Source organism: Pristiophorus japonicus, chromosome 1 (genome assembly GCF_044704955.1).
Source record: "Pristiophorus japonicus isolate sPriJap1 chromosome 1, sPriJap1.hap1, whole genome shotgun sequence".
Lineage (NCBI taxonomy): Eukaryota > Metazoa > Chordata > Chondrichthyes > Pristiophoridae > Pristiophorus > Pristiophorus japonicus.
Genome location: NC_091977.1, coordinates 68,520,680 through 68,536,649, shown reverse-complemented (window position 1 = coordinate 68,536,649; position 15,970 = coordinate 68,520,680). Strand labels below are relative to the sequence as shown.

Below are 15,970 nucleotides of genomic sequence, written 5' to 3'. Positions count from 1 at the left end.
GTGGATGAATTAACTGCAAATAGCTGTTAACTGATATGATGTATTGCAATTACGGAGACATGGCTTCAGGGTGACCAAGGCTGGGAACTCAATATCCAGGAGTATTCAATATTCAGGAAGGATAGACAGAAAGGAAGAGGTGGTGGGGTCACGTTGCTGGTTAAAGAGGAGACTAACGCAATAGTAAGGAAGGACATTAGCTTGGATGATGTGGAATCTGTATGGGTAGAGCTGCAGAACACCAAAGGGAAGAAAATGCCAGTGGGAGTTGTGTACAGACCACCAAACAGTAGTAATGAGGTTGGGGATGGCATCAAACAGGAAATTAGGGATGCGTGCAATAAAGGTACAGCAGTTATCATGGGTGACTTTAATCGACATATAGATTGGGCTAACCAAACTGGTAGCAATACGGTGGAGGAGGATTTCCTGGAGTGTATAAGGGATGGTTTTCTAGTCCAATATGTCGAGGAACCAACTAGAGAGCTGGCCATCCTAGACGGGGTGTTGTGTAATGAGAGGAGATTAATTAGCAATCTTGTTTTGCGAGGCCCCTTGGGGAAGACTGACCATAATATGGTAGAATTCTTCATTAAGATGGAGAGTGACATAGTTAACTCAGGGACTAGGGTCTTGAACTTAAAGGTAACTTCGATGCTATGAGACGTGAATTGGCTAGGATAGACTGACGAATGATACTTAAAGGGTTGACGGTGGATGGGCAATGGCAGACATTTAAAGATCACATGGATGAACTTCAACAATTGTACATCCCTATCTGGTGTAAAAGTAAAACGGGGAAGGTGGCTCAACCGTAGCTAACAAGGGAAAGTAGGGATAGTGTTAAAACCAAGGAAGATTCATATAATTTGGGCAGAAAAAGCAGCAAACCTGAGGACTGGGAGAAATGCAGAATTCAGCAGGAGGACAAAAGGTTTAATTAGGAGGCAGAAAATAGAAACATAGAAAATAGGTGCAGGAGTAGGCCATTCGGCCCTTCGAGCCTGCACCACCATTCAGTAAGATCATGGCTGATAATTCAACCCAGTACCCCTTTCCTGGCTTTCTCTCCATACCCCTTGATCCCTTTCACCGTAAGGGCCATATCTAACTCCCTCCTGAATATATCCAATGAACTGGCATCAACAACTCTCTACGGTAGGGAATTCCACAGGTTAACAACTGTCCGAGTGAAAAAGTTTCTCCTCATCTCAGTCCTAAATGGCTTACACTTTATCCTTAGACTATGTCCCCTGGTTCTGGACTTCCCCAACATCAGGAACATTCTTCCTGCATCTAACCTGTCCAGTCCCATCAGAATTTTATATGTTTCTATGCGATCCCCCCCTCATCCATCTAAACTCCACTGAATACAGGCCCAGTTGACCCAGTCTCTCCTCATATGTCAGTCCTGCCATCCCGGGAATCAGTCTGGTGAACCTTCGCTGCACGCCCTCAATAGCAAGAACGTCCTTCCTCAGATTAGGAGACCAAAACTGAACATAATATTCCAGGTGAGGCCTCACTAAGGCCCGGTACAACTGCAGTAAGACCTCCCTGCTCCTTTACTCAAATCCTCTCGCTATGAAGGCCAACATACCATTTGCCTTCTTCACCGCCTGCTGTACCTTCATGCCAACTTTCAATGACTGATGTACCATGACACCCAGATCTCGTTGCACCTCCCCTTTTCCTAATCTGCCACCATTCAGATAATATTCTGCCTTCGTGTTTTTGCCACCAAAGTGGATAACCTCACATTTATCCACATTATACTACATCTGCCATGCGTTTGTCCACTCACCTAACTTGTCCAAGTCATCCTGCAGCCTCTTGGCGTCCTCCTCACAGCTCACACCGCCACCCAGCTTAGTGTCATCTGCAAACTTGGAGATATTACACTCAATTCCTTCATCTAAATCATTAATGTATATTGTAAATAGCTGGGGTCCCAGCACTGAGCACTGCAGCACCCCACTAGTCACTGCCTGACATTCTGAAAAGGACCCGTTTATTCTGACTCTCTGCTTCCTGTCTGCCAACCAGTTCTCTATCCATGTCAGTACATTACCCCCAATACCATGTGCTTTAATTTTGCACATCAATCTCTTGTGTGGGACCTTGTCATAAGCCTTTTGAAAGTCCAAATACACCACATCCACTGGTTCTCCCTTGTCCACTCTACCAGTTACAACCTCAAAAAATTCTAGATTTGTCTAGCTGGATTTCCCATTCATAAATCCACGCTGACTTGGACAGATCCTGTCACTGCTTTCCAAATGCGCTGCTATTTCATCTTTAATAATTGATTCCAACATTTTCCCCACTACTGATGTCAGGCTAACTGGTCTATAATTACCCGTTTTCTCTATCCCTTCTTTCTTAAAGAGTGGTGTTACATTAAGCTACCCTCCAGTTCATAGGAACTGATCCAGAGTCAATAGACCATTGGAAAATGATCACCAATGCATCCACTATTTCTAGGGCTACTTCCTTAAGTACTCTGGGATGCAGACGATAAGGCCCCGGGGATTTATCGGCCTTCAATCCCATCAATTTCCCCAACACAATTTCCTGCCTAATAAGGACATCCTTCAGTTCCCCCTTCTCACTAGACCCTCGGTGCCAGAGTATTTCTGCACGGTTATTTGTGTCTTCCTTCGTGAAAACAGAACCAACGTATTTGTTTAACTGGTCCGCCATTTCTTTGTTCCCCATTATAAATTCACCTGAATCTGACTGCAAGGGACCTACATTTGTCTTCACTAATCTTTTACTCTTCACATAGCTATAGAAGCTTTTGCAGTCAGTTTTTATGTTCTCAGCAAGCTTCCTCTCATACTCTATTTTCCCCCTCCTAATTAAACCCTTTGTCCTCCTCTGCTGTATTATAAAATTCTCCCGGTCCTCAGGTTTGTTGCTTTTTCTGGCCAATTTATATGCCTCTTCCTTGGATTTAACACTATCCTTAATTTCCCTTGTTAGCCACAGTTGAGCCACCTTCCCCGTTTTATTTTTACTCCAGACAGGGATGTACAATTGTTGAAGTTCATCCATATGATCTTTAAATGTTTGCCGTTGCCTATCCACCGTGAACCCTTTAAGTATCATTCTAGCCAATTCACGTCTCATACCATCAAAGTTTCCTTTCCTTAAGTTCAGGACCATAGTCTCTGAATTAACTGTGTCACTTTCCATCTTAATAAAGAATTCTAGACGCAGTATACTGTAGATAAATGTGAGATTATCCATTTTGGTGGCAAAAACAGGAAGGCAGAATATTATCTGAATGGTGACAGATTAGGAAAACGGGAGGTGCAATGAGACTTGGGTGTCATGGTACATCAGTCATTGAAAGGTGGCATGCAGGTACAGCAGGCAGTGAAGGCGGCAAATGGCATGTTGGCCTTCATAGCGAGAGGATTTGAGTATAGGAGCAGGGAGATCTTACTGCAGTTGTACAGGGCCTTGGTGATACCACACCTCGAATATTGTGTACAGTTTTGGTCTCCTAATCTGAAGAAGGGCATTCTTGCTATTGAGGGAGTGCAGCGAAGGTTCACCAGACTGATTCCCGGTATGGCAGGACTGACACATGAAGAAAGACTGGATCAACTAGGCTTATATTCACTGGAATTTAGAAGAATGAGAGGGTATCTCATAGAAACATATAAAATTCTGATGGGATTGGACAGGTTAGATGCAGGAAGAATGTTTCCGATGTTGGGGAAGTCCAGAACCAGGGGTCACTGTCTAAGGATAAGGGATAAGCCATTTAGGACCGAGATTAGGAGAAACTTCTTCACTCAGAATGGTGAACCTGTGGAATTCTCTACCACAGAAAGTTGTTGAGGCCAGTTCATTAGATATATTCAAAAAGGAGTTAGATGTGACCCTTACGGCTAAAGGGATCAAGGGGTATGGAGAGAAAGCAGGAATGGGGTACTGAAGTTGCATGATCAGCCATGATCATATTGAATGGTGGTGCAGGCTCGAAGGGCCGAATGGCCTATTCCTGCACCTATTTTCCATGTTTCTAATCCAGAGGCCTGGAGTAATAGTCCGGGGACGCAAGTTCAAATCTCACCCCGGCAGCTGGAGAATTTAAAATTCAGTTAATTTAAAAAAAAAATCTGGAATTAAAAAGATACCATCAGTAATGGTGACTATGAAATTACTGGATTCCGTAAAAACCCATCTAGTTCACTAATGTCCTATAGGAAAGGAAATCTGCTGTCATTACCAGTCATTGGCTTATATGTGACCACAGCAATGTGGTTGACTCATAACTTCCCTCTGAAATGGCCGAGTAAGTCACTCAGTTGGCTATTCAAGGGCAATTAGTGATGGTACCCTTGCCAGTGATACCCATATCCAGTGAAGAATAATTTAAAAAATAAATTCTGCCTTTTCTATTTACAGCTCCTATAGACCTATCTTTTGTTTCTTTACTTGTCTCATTAACACCCCTTTTTGCCTTGCACCATCATCCTTTAGTCATTTAATTATGGAGTTCGGGAGGAGCGCCAAACAACACGAGACCTGACCGAAGCAAGGGCTTCGAAAGGCAGCGCCGAGAGCGGGAGATCAGGAGGAGCCATCTGTAGCATCGCCAAATGGACCTGTGCAGGTAGGAAATAAAGAGATTCAAAGTGTGACGTCACAGCCAAGCAGGTAAGTGATTGGCTGGTGAGTTTATAAACCATGGGCATTGGTGTAAGTTAAGAGCATCGATTAAAAAAAGTAAATAGAAAAGTGATATTTCTAACCTCAGAAACCTCATTAATTAAATAAAATATTTAATTTTTAAAAAAGTTTTAAAGTTCCTTTCTGCTAAGTATTTCATAGACTATTAAATTGAGGGCAAGAGCTAATTGCTGAGTAGCTGCTGAGTGTGCTTTGCCAAGTTTAAATTTTTATTTCTGCTCGATAGTTCAGAATCTATTAACTAGAGGGATGGCAGGGCAGCTCAGTCCCGTGGAGTGCATATCCTGTGCCATGTGGGAAGTCTTGGACGCTCCGTGTAGCCTGGACGACGTGTGCATGGGTAGTGTCTCCAGCTGCAGCAACTTGAGCTCCGTGTTTCGGAGCTTGATCGGCGGCTGGAGTCACTGCGGTGAATCTGTGAGACTGAGAATTTTGTGGATAGCACGTTTCTAGAGGTGGTCACCCCACAGCTTAAGAGTGTGCAGGCAGAGAGGAAGGGAATGACCACCAGACAGAAGAGGAGTACTCGGCAGGTAGTATTAGAGTCCATCTCACTCTCCAACCAGTATTGTGTTCTGAGTACTGATGAGGGCAATGGTGCCTCTGGGGAGTGCAGCCAGAGCCAAGTCCATGGTGCATGGGTGGCTCAGCTGCACTGGGGGGGGGGGGGGGGGAGGAGGGGGAAAAGAGAGGAGGAGAGCAATAGTAGTACGGAATTCAATAGTCAGGTGAGCAGACAGGCGTTTCTGCGGCCACAGACGTGACTCCAGGATGATATGTTGCCTCCCTGGTGCCAGGGTCAAGAATGTCACCGAGCGGCTGCAAGACATTCTGGGGAGAGAGGGAGAACAGCCAGAGATCGTGGTCCATATTGATACCAATGACGGAGGTAGTAAGAGGGATGAGATCCTGCAGGCAGAGTTTAGGGAGCTAGGAGATTTAAAAGCAGTACCTCAAAAGGTAGTAATCTCCAGATTACTGCCGGTGCCATGTGCCAGTGAGTAGAGAAATAGAGAAGCTGAAGAGATGGTGCAGGCAGGAAGGCTTTAGATTCCTGAGGCATTGGGATCGATTCTGGGGTAGGCGGGACCTGTACAAACCCGACAGGTTGCACCTCAACAGAGCCGGGACAAGTATCCTAGTGGGAGGTTTGCTAGTGCTGTTGGGGAGGGTTTAAACTAGCTTGGCAGTGGGATGGGAACCCAAGAATAGATTCAGTGGGGAGAGAAGCAAAGCTGAAATTGGGCAGCAGAAAAGTAGAAAGTGAATTTGGAAGACAGAGGAAACAGGGGCTGGAAAATAGACAACAGGGGAGTATGGCAATCATCATCATAGGCTTTGAGGATGTCCTTGTAACGGTTCCTTTGCCCACCTTTGCCGTGAAAGAGCTCCGAGTAGAGCGCTTGCTTTGGGAGTCTCGTGTCTGGCATGCGGACAATGTGGCCTGCCCAGCGGAGCTGATCAAGTGTGGTCAGTGCTTCAATGCTGGGGATGTTGGCCTGGTCAAGGATGTTGAAGCGTTTGTCCTCCCAGGGGATTTGTAGGATCTTGTGGAGACATTGTTGGTGGTAATTCTCCAGCGACTTGGTGTCTACTGTGCAAGGTCCATGTCTCTGAGCCATACAGAAGGGCGGGTATTACTACAGCCCTGTAGACCATGAGCTTGGTGGCAGATTTGAGGGACTGGTCTTCAAACACTCTTTTCCTCAGGCGGCCGAAGGCTGCACTGGAGGCAGTATTGAATCTCGCCGTCAATGTCTGCTCTTGTTGATAAGAGGCTCCCGAGGTATGGGAAATGGTCCACGTTGTCCAGGGGGCAGTGCTGTGCAGCGAGGACAGGCTGGTGGAGGACCTTTGTCTTACTGATGTTATATGGAATTAAAGAACTAAATGGTATATACTTCAATGCAAGAAGTATAGGAAATAAAACAGATGAGCTGAGAGCACAGATTGACACTTGGGAGTACGATATTATAGCTATTACTGAGACATGGCTGAAAGAAGGACAGGTATGGCAGTTCAACATTCCTGGTTACAGGGTTTTCAGATGAGGTAGAGAGGGAGGTAAAAAAGGAGGGGGGGGGGATTCGCAGCATTGATTAAAAAAACAATTACAGCTGTGAGAAGAGATGTGTTAGAGGGGTCATCAAACGAGGCCATATGGGTTGAATTGAAGAACAAAAAAGGGGTGATCACATGGCGAGGAGTCAGAGGGAGATAGAAAAACAAATATCTGGGCAAATTGCTGTGAAGTGCAAAAAATAGAGCTGTAATAGTGGGGGATTTCAACTACCCTAATATTAACTGGGAAAAAGGTGGTATGAATGGTAGAGGGTGCGGAATTCCTAAAATGCACTCAGGAGAACTTCTTTAGCCAGTATGTAACAAGTCCGACAAGGGAGGGGGCGGTTCTGGACTTGGTTTTGGGGAATGAAGAGGGGCAGGTGGAAGGGGTATCAGTGGGAGAACGTTTTGGTGCTAGTGATTATAATTCAATAATTTTTTGGGTAGTTATGGAAAAGGACAAAGATGGACCTGGAATGAAAGTTCTCAACTGGGGTAGTGCCAATTTTGCTGAGCTGAGATGGGATTTGGCCAAAGTGGACTGGAAAAGGCTAGTGTCAGAGCAGTGGGAGGCATTCAAGGAAGAGATCCGGAGGGTACAAAGCAAGTATGTTCTCTTTAAAAAAAAAAGGGTGGGACTTACAAATCTAGAGCCCCCTGGGTGTCAAGGGACATACAGTGTAAGATAAAGAAAAAAAGAGAAGCTTATGACAGATACCGAGAACTAAGTACTGCAGAAATTCTAAGTGCAGGGGTGCAATTAAAAAAAGATATCAGTAAGGCAAAGAGAGCATAAAAGAATGTTGGCAAGTAAAATCAGGGAAAACCCAAAGATGTATTATAAATACATTAAAAGCAAGAGGATAACTAGAGAAAGAGTGGGGCCTATTAGAGACCATAAAGGAAATTTGTGTGTGGAAGCAGAACACGTGGGTATGATTCTTAATGAATACTTTGCAATGAGGAAGGAGGAGTGTGAAATAGTAAATGAGATAAACAGTGAGAGAGCAAGTATTAAGGGATTTAGCAGCTTTGAAAGCGGCCAAGTCCCCCGGCCCAGATGAAATGTATCCCAGGCGGTTAAGAGGAGAGGAAATAGCAGAGGCTCTGACTATCATTTTCCAATCCTCTCTGGCTACAGGTGTGGTGCCAGAGGACTACTAATGTTGTACCTTTGTTTAAAAAGGGAGAAAGGGATAGACCGAGTAATTACAGGCCAGTCAGCCGAATCTCGGTGCTGGGAAAATTATTGGAAAAAATCCTGAGGGACAGGATAAATCTTCATTTGGAAAGACATGGATTAATCAAGGACAGTCAGCATGGATTTGTTAAAGGAAGGTCATTTCTGACTAACTTGATTGAATTTTGAGAAGAGGTAACCAGGAGGGTCGATGAGAGCAGCGTGCATGTAGTGTATATGGATTTTAGCAAAGCTTTTGATAAGGTCCCACGTGGCAGACTGGTCACGAAAGTAATAACCCACGGGATCCAGGACAAAGTGGCAAGTTGAATCCAAAATTGACTCGGAGGCAGGAAGCAAAAGGTAATGGTTGATGGGTGTTTTTGTGATGGGAAGGCTGTATCCAGTGGGGTTCTGCAAGAATCAGTGCTGGGTCCCTTGCTTTTTGTGGTATATATGAATGACTTGGACTTAATCATACTCCCAATATTTAAGAAGTTTGCAGATGACACTAAAATAGGCTGTGTGGTTGATAATGAAGAAGAAAGCTGCAGACTGCAGGAAGATATCAATGTACTGGTCAGGTAGGTGGAAGAGTGGCAAATGGAATTCAATCTGGATAAGTGTGAGATAATGCATCTGGGAGCTCGAACAAGGCAAGGGAATACACATTAAATGGTACAACATTGAAAAGTGAAGAGGAACAAAAAGGACCTTGGAGTGCAGGTCCACAAATCCCTGAAAATAGCAGTCAGGTAGGTAAGGTGGTTAAGAAGGCATATGGAATACTTGCATTTATTAGTCGAGGTATGGAATACAAGAGCAAGGAGGTTACGCTTGAACTATATAAAACTCTGGTTTGGCCGCAGCTAGAGTACGGTGTTCAGTTCCAGTCACCACATTACACGAAGGATGTGATTGCACTGGAAAGGGTGCAGAGGAGATTTACAAGAATGTTGCCTGGACTGGATGATTTTGGCTATTGGAGATGCTAGGTCTGTTTTCTTTGGAACAGAGGAGGCCAAGGGGAGACCTGATTGAGGTGTATAAAATTATGAGGGGCCTGGATAGAATTAATAGGACCTGTTTCTCTTGGCAAAGGGGTCAACAACCAGGAGGCACAGATTTAAAGTAATTGGGGGGAGGTTTGGAAGAGATATGAGGGGAGATTTATTCACCCAGAGCATGGTGGGGGTCTGGAACTCACTGCCTGAAAGGGTGCTAGAGGCAGAAACGCTCACTACATTTAAAAAATACTTGGATGTGCACTTGAAGTGCTGTAACCTGCAGGGCTACAGACCAAGAGCTGGAAAGTGGGATTAGGCTGGACAGCTCTTGGTCGGCCGGTGTGGACACGATGGGCCAAAATGGCCTCCTTCTGTGCTGTAAATTTCTATGATTGTATGAATTATCCCCCACCCCAGCACTGCCTTTTCCTGCTTCTGTACTTGCTTAAAGCCCTGTAACATTTTCCAATTCTGACGAAAGGTCATCAACCTGAAACATTAACTCTGTTTCTCTTTATACAGATGCAGCCTGACATGCTGAGCATTTTGTGTTTAAATTAAAAGTGTGTGTTAATCAGGCATTTTAGTAGAGAAAAGGTAGTAAAGACACTGTAACTCGAATTTGCAGGTAGAAACTATGATTTCCTCTTACTCTGCATAGAAGGGGTGGCACAATACAGAATCTGCAAGTCAGTACTTCATCCATTTAGCAAATAAAATGCTGAGCACTGTTCTACCAGCTGTTACCATACACGAATTATTTCATCACCTGAAAAAAAAGTTACTGGATGGTGCACCATTCATTTCTACTGAAACAGATTTATCCGTTTACTAGAATTGATGAGATTTTCTTGGGTTTATAGATCTGTATTCAATGGTATAATGCACTGTATCTATTCAATTTCCTTTTATTGCACTGATAACCCCACTGGGATTTTAAAGTACATGGGAATCAATTTCTAGTTGCTTTCACATATTTACTGGTTAAAAATGTCAGGGAAAGGAACACTACTTATCAGTCATAAGGGTGCTAATTATCAAATCTAAAGAGCCAGAGATCAATAACTGGGGGCAACTGAAATTATAGACTCCCTATGCCCTAAATTAATCAAGAGTAGGTCTACTCAACTGCAACCTGTACAAAGTGGATGCATTCCAAACCAGTAAGAAAATTGAAAGGATTGATAAGGCTGGCAGATCAGTTCCACACTATTCCCATTAGTAGAGGAAATACAAGTAAGGTTATCAGTGTGCTACTGCTACCAGCTAAGCTCAAACTATGCAACTATCATATTTCACCTCATATTGTTCTTCATCAAGGAAACCTGGCCACTGTGAGATGATGAAAATAAGGAGATTAGCACAATACATTATGTAAACACTTCTGGATAATTTAAATAAAATTGAATAAGGACAGATTTTTATAGTGCTGTACAGGTACAATGTCTGAAATCCGGAAGTCTCGGGACCGAGTCCGTGCCGGTTTTCGGACCTTGCCACGGACTGAATCCGTGCTGGATTGCAGACCTCGCCGCCCGCCACAATGTCTGGTTATTGGACAATTCCGGATTTGGGACATTGCACCTGTATTACATTTTGCTGCTAGTTAACTATACAAAGGATAATGGATTTTAAGGCACTACAATCAAGGGTTCAGATTGCAAGAGCAAACCGAATGGCTCGATCGTTTGAATCATGACAATGGACTGCCCCTTAAATTCACTCAGATTTAGAATATAGAGTTCTTTGGTTACTTGTATAATTTATATACCTTTGCAGTGTCCTGTGCCAGATGTTTTCCAAAGATAATTAAACTTGAAAGCTGTGGTGGCATATGTAGGAGAAAAGGGTATTACGAATTTTAGGAGGGGGAGAGAGCGAGCGAGCGCGAGAGAGAGAGAGAGCGAGCGCGAGAGAGAGAGAGAGAGCGAGCGAGCGCGAGAGAGAGAGAGAGAGCGAGCGAGCGCGAGAGAGAGAGAGAGAGCGAGCGAGCGCGAGAGAGAGAGAGAGAGCGAGCGAGCGCGAGAGAGAGAGAGAGAGCGAGCGCGAGAGAGAGAGAGCGAGCGCGAGAGAGAGAGAGAGAGCGAGCGCGAGAGAGAGAGAGAGAGCGAGCGCGAGAGAGAGAGAGAGAGCGAGCGCGAGAGAGAGAGAGAGAGCGAGCGCGAGAGAGAGAGAGAGAGAGAGAGAGAGCGAGCGCGAGAGAGAGAGAGAGAGAGCGAGCGCGAGAGAGAGAGAGAGCGAGCGCGAGAGAGAGAGCGAGAGCGGCACCGTGCAAGCCAGCCCATGGACAAGTTTAGAACTTTGAAGCTTCAGTTCTGATCTGACAATGGCGAACAGGCTTGAGGGGCTGAATGGCCTACACCTGTTCCTATGTTTGGTATACAAGGGGCGACAAACTTCCCGTTTCTTCGTATATCATAATGGATCCCGGAGCAGAAACATGGTATTGTACACCCAGAATTTCCACAGGCTTCTCCCGCAGTAACATCACCGAAGCTCCATTTACACGCAGAAATGGTATTTCTGCAAAATTACAGCAATGGAATGGGAAAAGCCACGGAAATTCCCAGCGACAGCCATGGTGGAGGATCCTGTAACTCAGGGCAAAAATGAGGAAACCAAACATTTCCTGCTTTAGATCAAATATTCACAATACATCCACCTGAAATGTGCACAGCATTGAACCCATCAACTGCTAAATAGATTCTTGCAAATAGCCTGCACTTTAGTGGTACAAGTTCGTTGGATTAATTATTTTCATTACTTAAGTAGTATTTGTATTACATAAATATCTTCAAATATAGTTGTTGATACAATAACCTCTCCTGCAGTAATTTAAATCCATAGACTATGGTCCTGGAAAACAGCGATAGTTTATTAGATACAAAACTTTTTGGTATTTTGCTGTGAACAAAATAAGTTAATAAAATAATTACCTGCCCTTGTTTTCTTTTCCTTTTACTTTACTCTCTTGCCCTTTTCCCCCTGAAGAGTCCCATTCAACACTAAAATCATCAACTTTTAAGTTCTGGTGTGAAGTTGAGCCATCAAAGCTAAAGTTGAAACCTATGAACAAATTGGTACAAAACTAACTTTGATCAATGTTTTAGGACATCAGAGAATAAAGTGAAATGGCATTCCTATAACAAAACTTTACATTCTTCACATTAAAATAATTCAGATTTCATGCAATACAATGAAAATATTCAAGAAATTAAATTCTACAAAGTACAATCTTGATAAATCTGCAGAGCTCCAACTCCAAAAATAAATTGATGAGTGCTCAAACCTAAATGCAACTTAGTCAAAACAGTCAGCTTTTACTGAGGGACTTTTTATATTTCAGCCATAAGAAGGTGAAGCACCATATGCAAATATGGGCACTTGGTTTGAGGGGGAGGATGATTCTGGAAAGACAAAGATCATTGGAGAGACTCAAACAGACAAATGGCATGCTCATTTCAAAGACATCTGGAATCCTGAAACATTTTTGAAGTTTAGAAAGCTTTTTTTGGGAGGGAGTAGGGGAATGGAAAGATAGGCAACCTACTTTGTAGAGTTGTCTTCATTCTTCAAAATACTATAGAAACTAGGCCAAACTTAATTGGTTCTGAGGAAGCCAAGTGCTTCATCTGCATGATGTACCTTGTGTGAAACCCCAGGATGTAGGCAACATTACCCATTTATTTGTGACCAGAAGCTAATCTCACTAAAATTCTCAACTAAGCTAAACAATCTTAGGAAAGCCAGAGGTATGTGAAGGATGCCATGAAGACCTATATCAAACGCAAGGAAAGCAATTTATCGTTCTTTATTTGATCATTCACGCATTGTAGGAGCCATGCGGATGCAGTCCAGATTCAGAACCAGGGCCCTCCTTGAGGAAGTAGATACCCTGCTACCAAAACACTTCAGCAAAAGGAAAAAAAAAGGTTGCTTTATTCATTAACCAAATTTAAACTGACTCTGGAAGTGAGAGCATTTCCTGTAGCTTCTTTATGAACACCGCCAATCGGTATCTGATTAAGCACAACTTGAGAAATAGACCCGGAACATCCTAAAACTGGATGCTCAAGAGAACAGTAGAGAGGAAGGCATTCTACCCAGCTATTTTGCTGCCTGTTATCAATTGCCTAATGCTGTTCTGCCAAAGGGCACAAACAACCTTCAATGCCTGAATTTCCAGTCCTCAGCAAGAAGGGCATAAAGAATCCGCAACAAGTTGGAGGAACACAAGAACATAAGCAATAAGAGCAGGAGTGGGCCATTTGGCCCCTCGAGCCTGCTCTGCCATTCAATAAGATCATGGCTGATCTGATCATGGACACAGCTCCACTTCCCTGCCAGCTCCCCATAACCCTTATCGCTCAAAAATCTATCTTTGCCTTAAATATATTCAATGACCCAGCCTCCACAGCTCTCTGGGGCAGAGAATTCCATAGATTTACAACCCTCCGAGAAAAGAAATTCCTCCTCATCTCAGTTTTAAATGGGCAGCCCCTTGTTCTGAGACTATGTCCCCTAATTTTAGTTTCCCTTATGTGTGGAAATATCCTCTCTGCATCCACCTTGTCGAGCCCCCTCATTATAAGTTTCAATAAGATCACCTCTCATTCTTCTGAACTCTAATGTGTATAGGCCCAACCTACCTTCATAAGTCAACCCCCCTCATCTCTGAACAGCCTCCAATGCAAGTATATCCTTCTTTAAATACGGAGACCAAAACTGTACTCAGTACTCCAGGTGTGGCTTTAGCAATACCCTGTACAGTTGTAGCAGGACTTCTCTGCTTTTATACTCTATTCCCCTTGCAATAAAAGCCAATATTCCATGTGCCTTCCTGATTACTTGCTGTACCTGCATACTAACTTTGTGTTTCATGCTCAAGGACCCCCAGGTCCCTCTGTACTGCAGCACTTTGCAATGTTTCTACATTTAAATTATAAGTTGCTTTTCCCACATTATACTCTATCTGCCAATTTTTTGCCCACTCACTTAGCCTGTCTATATCCCTTTGCAGATTGTTTACGTCCTCCTCACAATTTGCTTTCCCACCCATCTTTGTATTATTAGCAAACTTGGCTACATTACACTCGGTCCCTTCATCCAAGTCATTAATATAGATTGTAAATAGTTGAGGACCAAGCACCGATCCCTGCGGCACCCCACTAGTCACTGTTTGCCAACCGGAAAATGACCCATTTATTCCGACTCTCTGTTTTCTGTTAGTTAGCCAATCCTCTGAGCATTTACCTTGTGCAGTAACATTTTATGTGGCACTTTATCAAATGCCTTCTGGAAATCCAAATACACCACATCCACTGGTTCCCCCTTATCCACCCTGCTCATTACATCCTCAAAGAACTCCAGAAAATTTGTCAAACATGATTTCCCCTTTATAAAACCTGCTGACTCTGCTTGATTGAATCATGCTTTTCCAAATGTTCTGTTACTGCTTCCTTAATAATGGACTCCAGCATTTTCACAACGACAGATGTTAGGCTAACTGGTCTATAGCTTCCTGCTTTTTGTCTGCCTCCTTTTTTAAATAGGGGCGTTTCATTTGCGGTTTTCTAATCCGCTGGGACCAGGCAGAATCCAGGGAATTTTGGTAGATTATAACCAATGCATCCACCATCTCTGCAGCCACTTCTTTTAAGACCCAAGGATGTAAGCCATCAGGTCCAGGGGACTTATCCACCTTTAGTCCCATTATTTTACCAAGTACTACTTCATTAGTGATAGTATTAAGTTCCTCCCTCCCTTTAGCCCCATGATTATCCACTACTGGGATGTTTTTAGTTTCTTCTACCATGACGACAGATACAAAATATTTGGTCATCATCTCAGCTATTTCCCTGTTCTCCATTATTAATTCCCAGTCTCATCCTCTAGTGGACCAACATTTACTTTAGTCACTCTTTTCCTTTTTATGTACCTGTAGAAACTCTTACTATCTTTTTATATTTCGTGCTAGTTTACTTTCAAAATCTATCTTCCCTCTCTATCATTTGTTTTAATCGTTCTTTGCTGGCTTTTAAAAATTTCCCAATCCTCTGGCCTCCCACTAGTCTTGGCCACATTGTATGCCCTCGTTTTCAATTTGATACCTGATTTCCTTAGTTAGCCACCGATGGTTATCGCTTCTCACAGTCTTTCCTTCTCACTGGGGCATATTTTTGTTGAGTTATCAAGCAGAATTGCCAAAGTCCTGAACAGTACCCCTGGAGTTTACCTTGTCCTGTTCCAATTCCTGAATGATTCTCCAAAAGACGGCAACACTTCCCCAAGGAAGAAATTGGGTGAACATTTCAAAGAGGGAAACAGGAATGCCCTAGGACACTTGGGCTAACAGAGACCCCCTCTCTGGGATCGCCCTGTCCACCCAATGCCTGTAGTGCAGAGCTAGAGTTGATAAAGGATGGGCTGGTTAAAAGGTAATCTCATCAGTTGAAGTGCCGACAGCTTTCCTTGGCATCAGTGTTTGTTTGGTTTATTCAAGGTAAAAATGCACTCTCTCCAAGAGATGGGCTGGTAAGATTGGAGAGAATGTTTGAGGTGTGATTTGTTTGACCTGTAAGAGAGACTAGACTAAAAAGTACCAGTGGACCCAAACGCTGGTCTCCTCTCATTCGGTAGGCATTGGCAGTTGCTGATTGGCTGTTTCACTCCAGCAATCCCACCCCTTTTAAAGTGAGACTTTGATCATCTACAACAGATAATAAACTGGTGCATAATACATTTTAAATCATGACATTTATGTGCTAAGCTTAATATATCCAGAACCAACAAGCTGGACCAAGTTTCTGCAGTGAATGAAGGATGCATGAATAAAAACAGTGTAATGAATATTATTTTAAAGAAGCAATGAAACATTAGGCAGTCGTAATGCTACAACACAGTCTGTGAACAAATTACAAAAGAATTATAAAAGCATTGAACCGTTTACCTTCCTGTATAAAGTTTCAATTTTAAAATGAAACCTACTTATACATACACATTAATTTCGCCC

General features: G+C 43.4%; 1 protein-coding gene across 3 annotated transcripts in view; it reads right to left on the bottom strand.

The window, feature by feature from the left end:
• fsd1l (fibronectin type III and SPRY domain containing 1-like) overlaps window positions 1–15,970 on the bottom strand; it is a 115,471-nt gene that overhangs the window by 27,859 nt on the left and 71,642 nt on the right. For 2 of the 3 annotated variants that reach the window (XM_070880678.1, XM_070880698.1), the window contains 2 exons: window positions 11,895–12,024; window positions 10,258–10,290 (listed from right to left, as the gene is read on the bottom strand). In XM_070880678.1, coding sequence (XP_070736779.1) covers window positions 10,258–10,290; window positions 11,895–12,024 — 163 coding nt within the window. The remainder of the gene's footprint in view (window positions 1–10,257; window positions 10,291–11,894; window positions 12,025–15,970) is intronic. The other variant, XM_070880689.1, reaches the window with a different exon arrangement.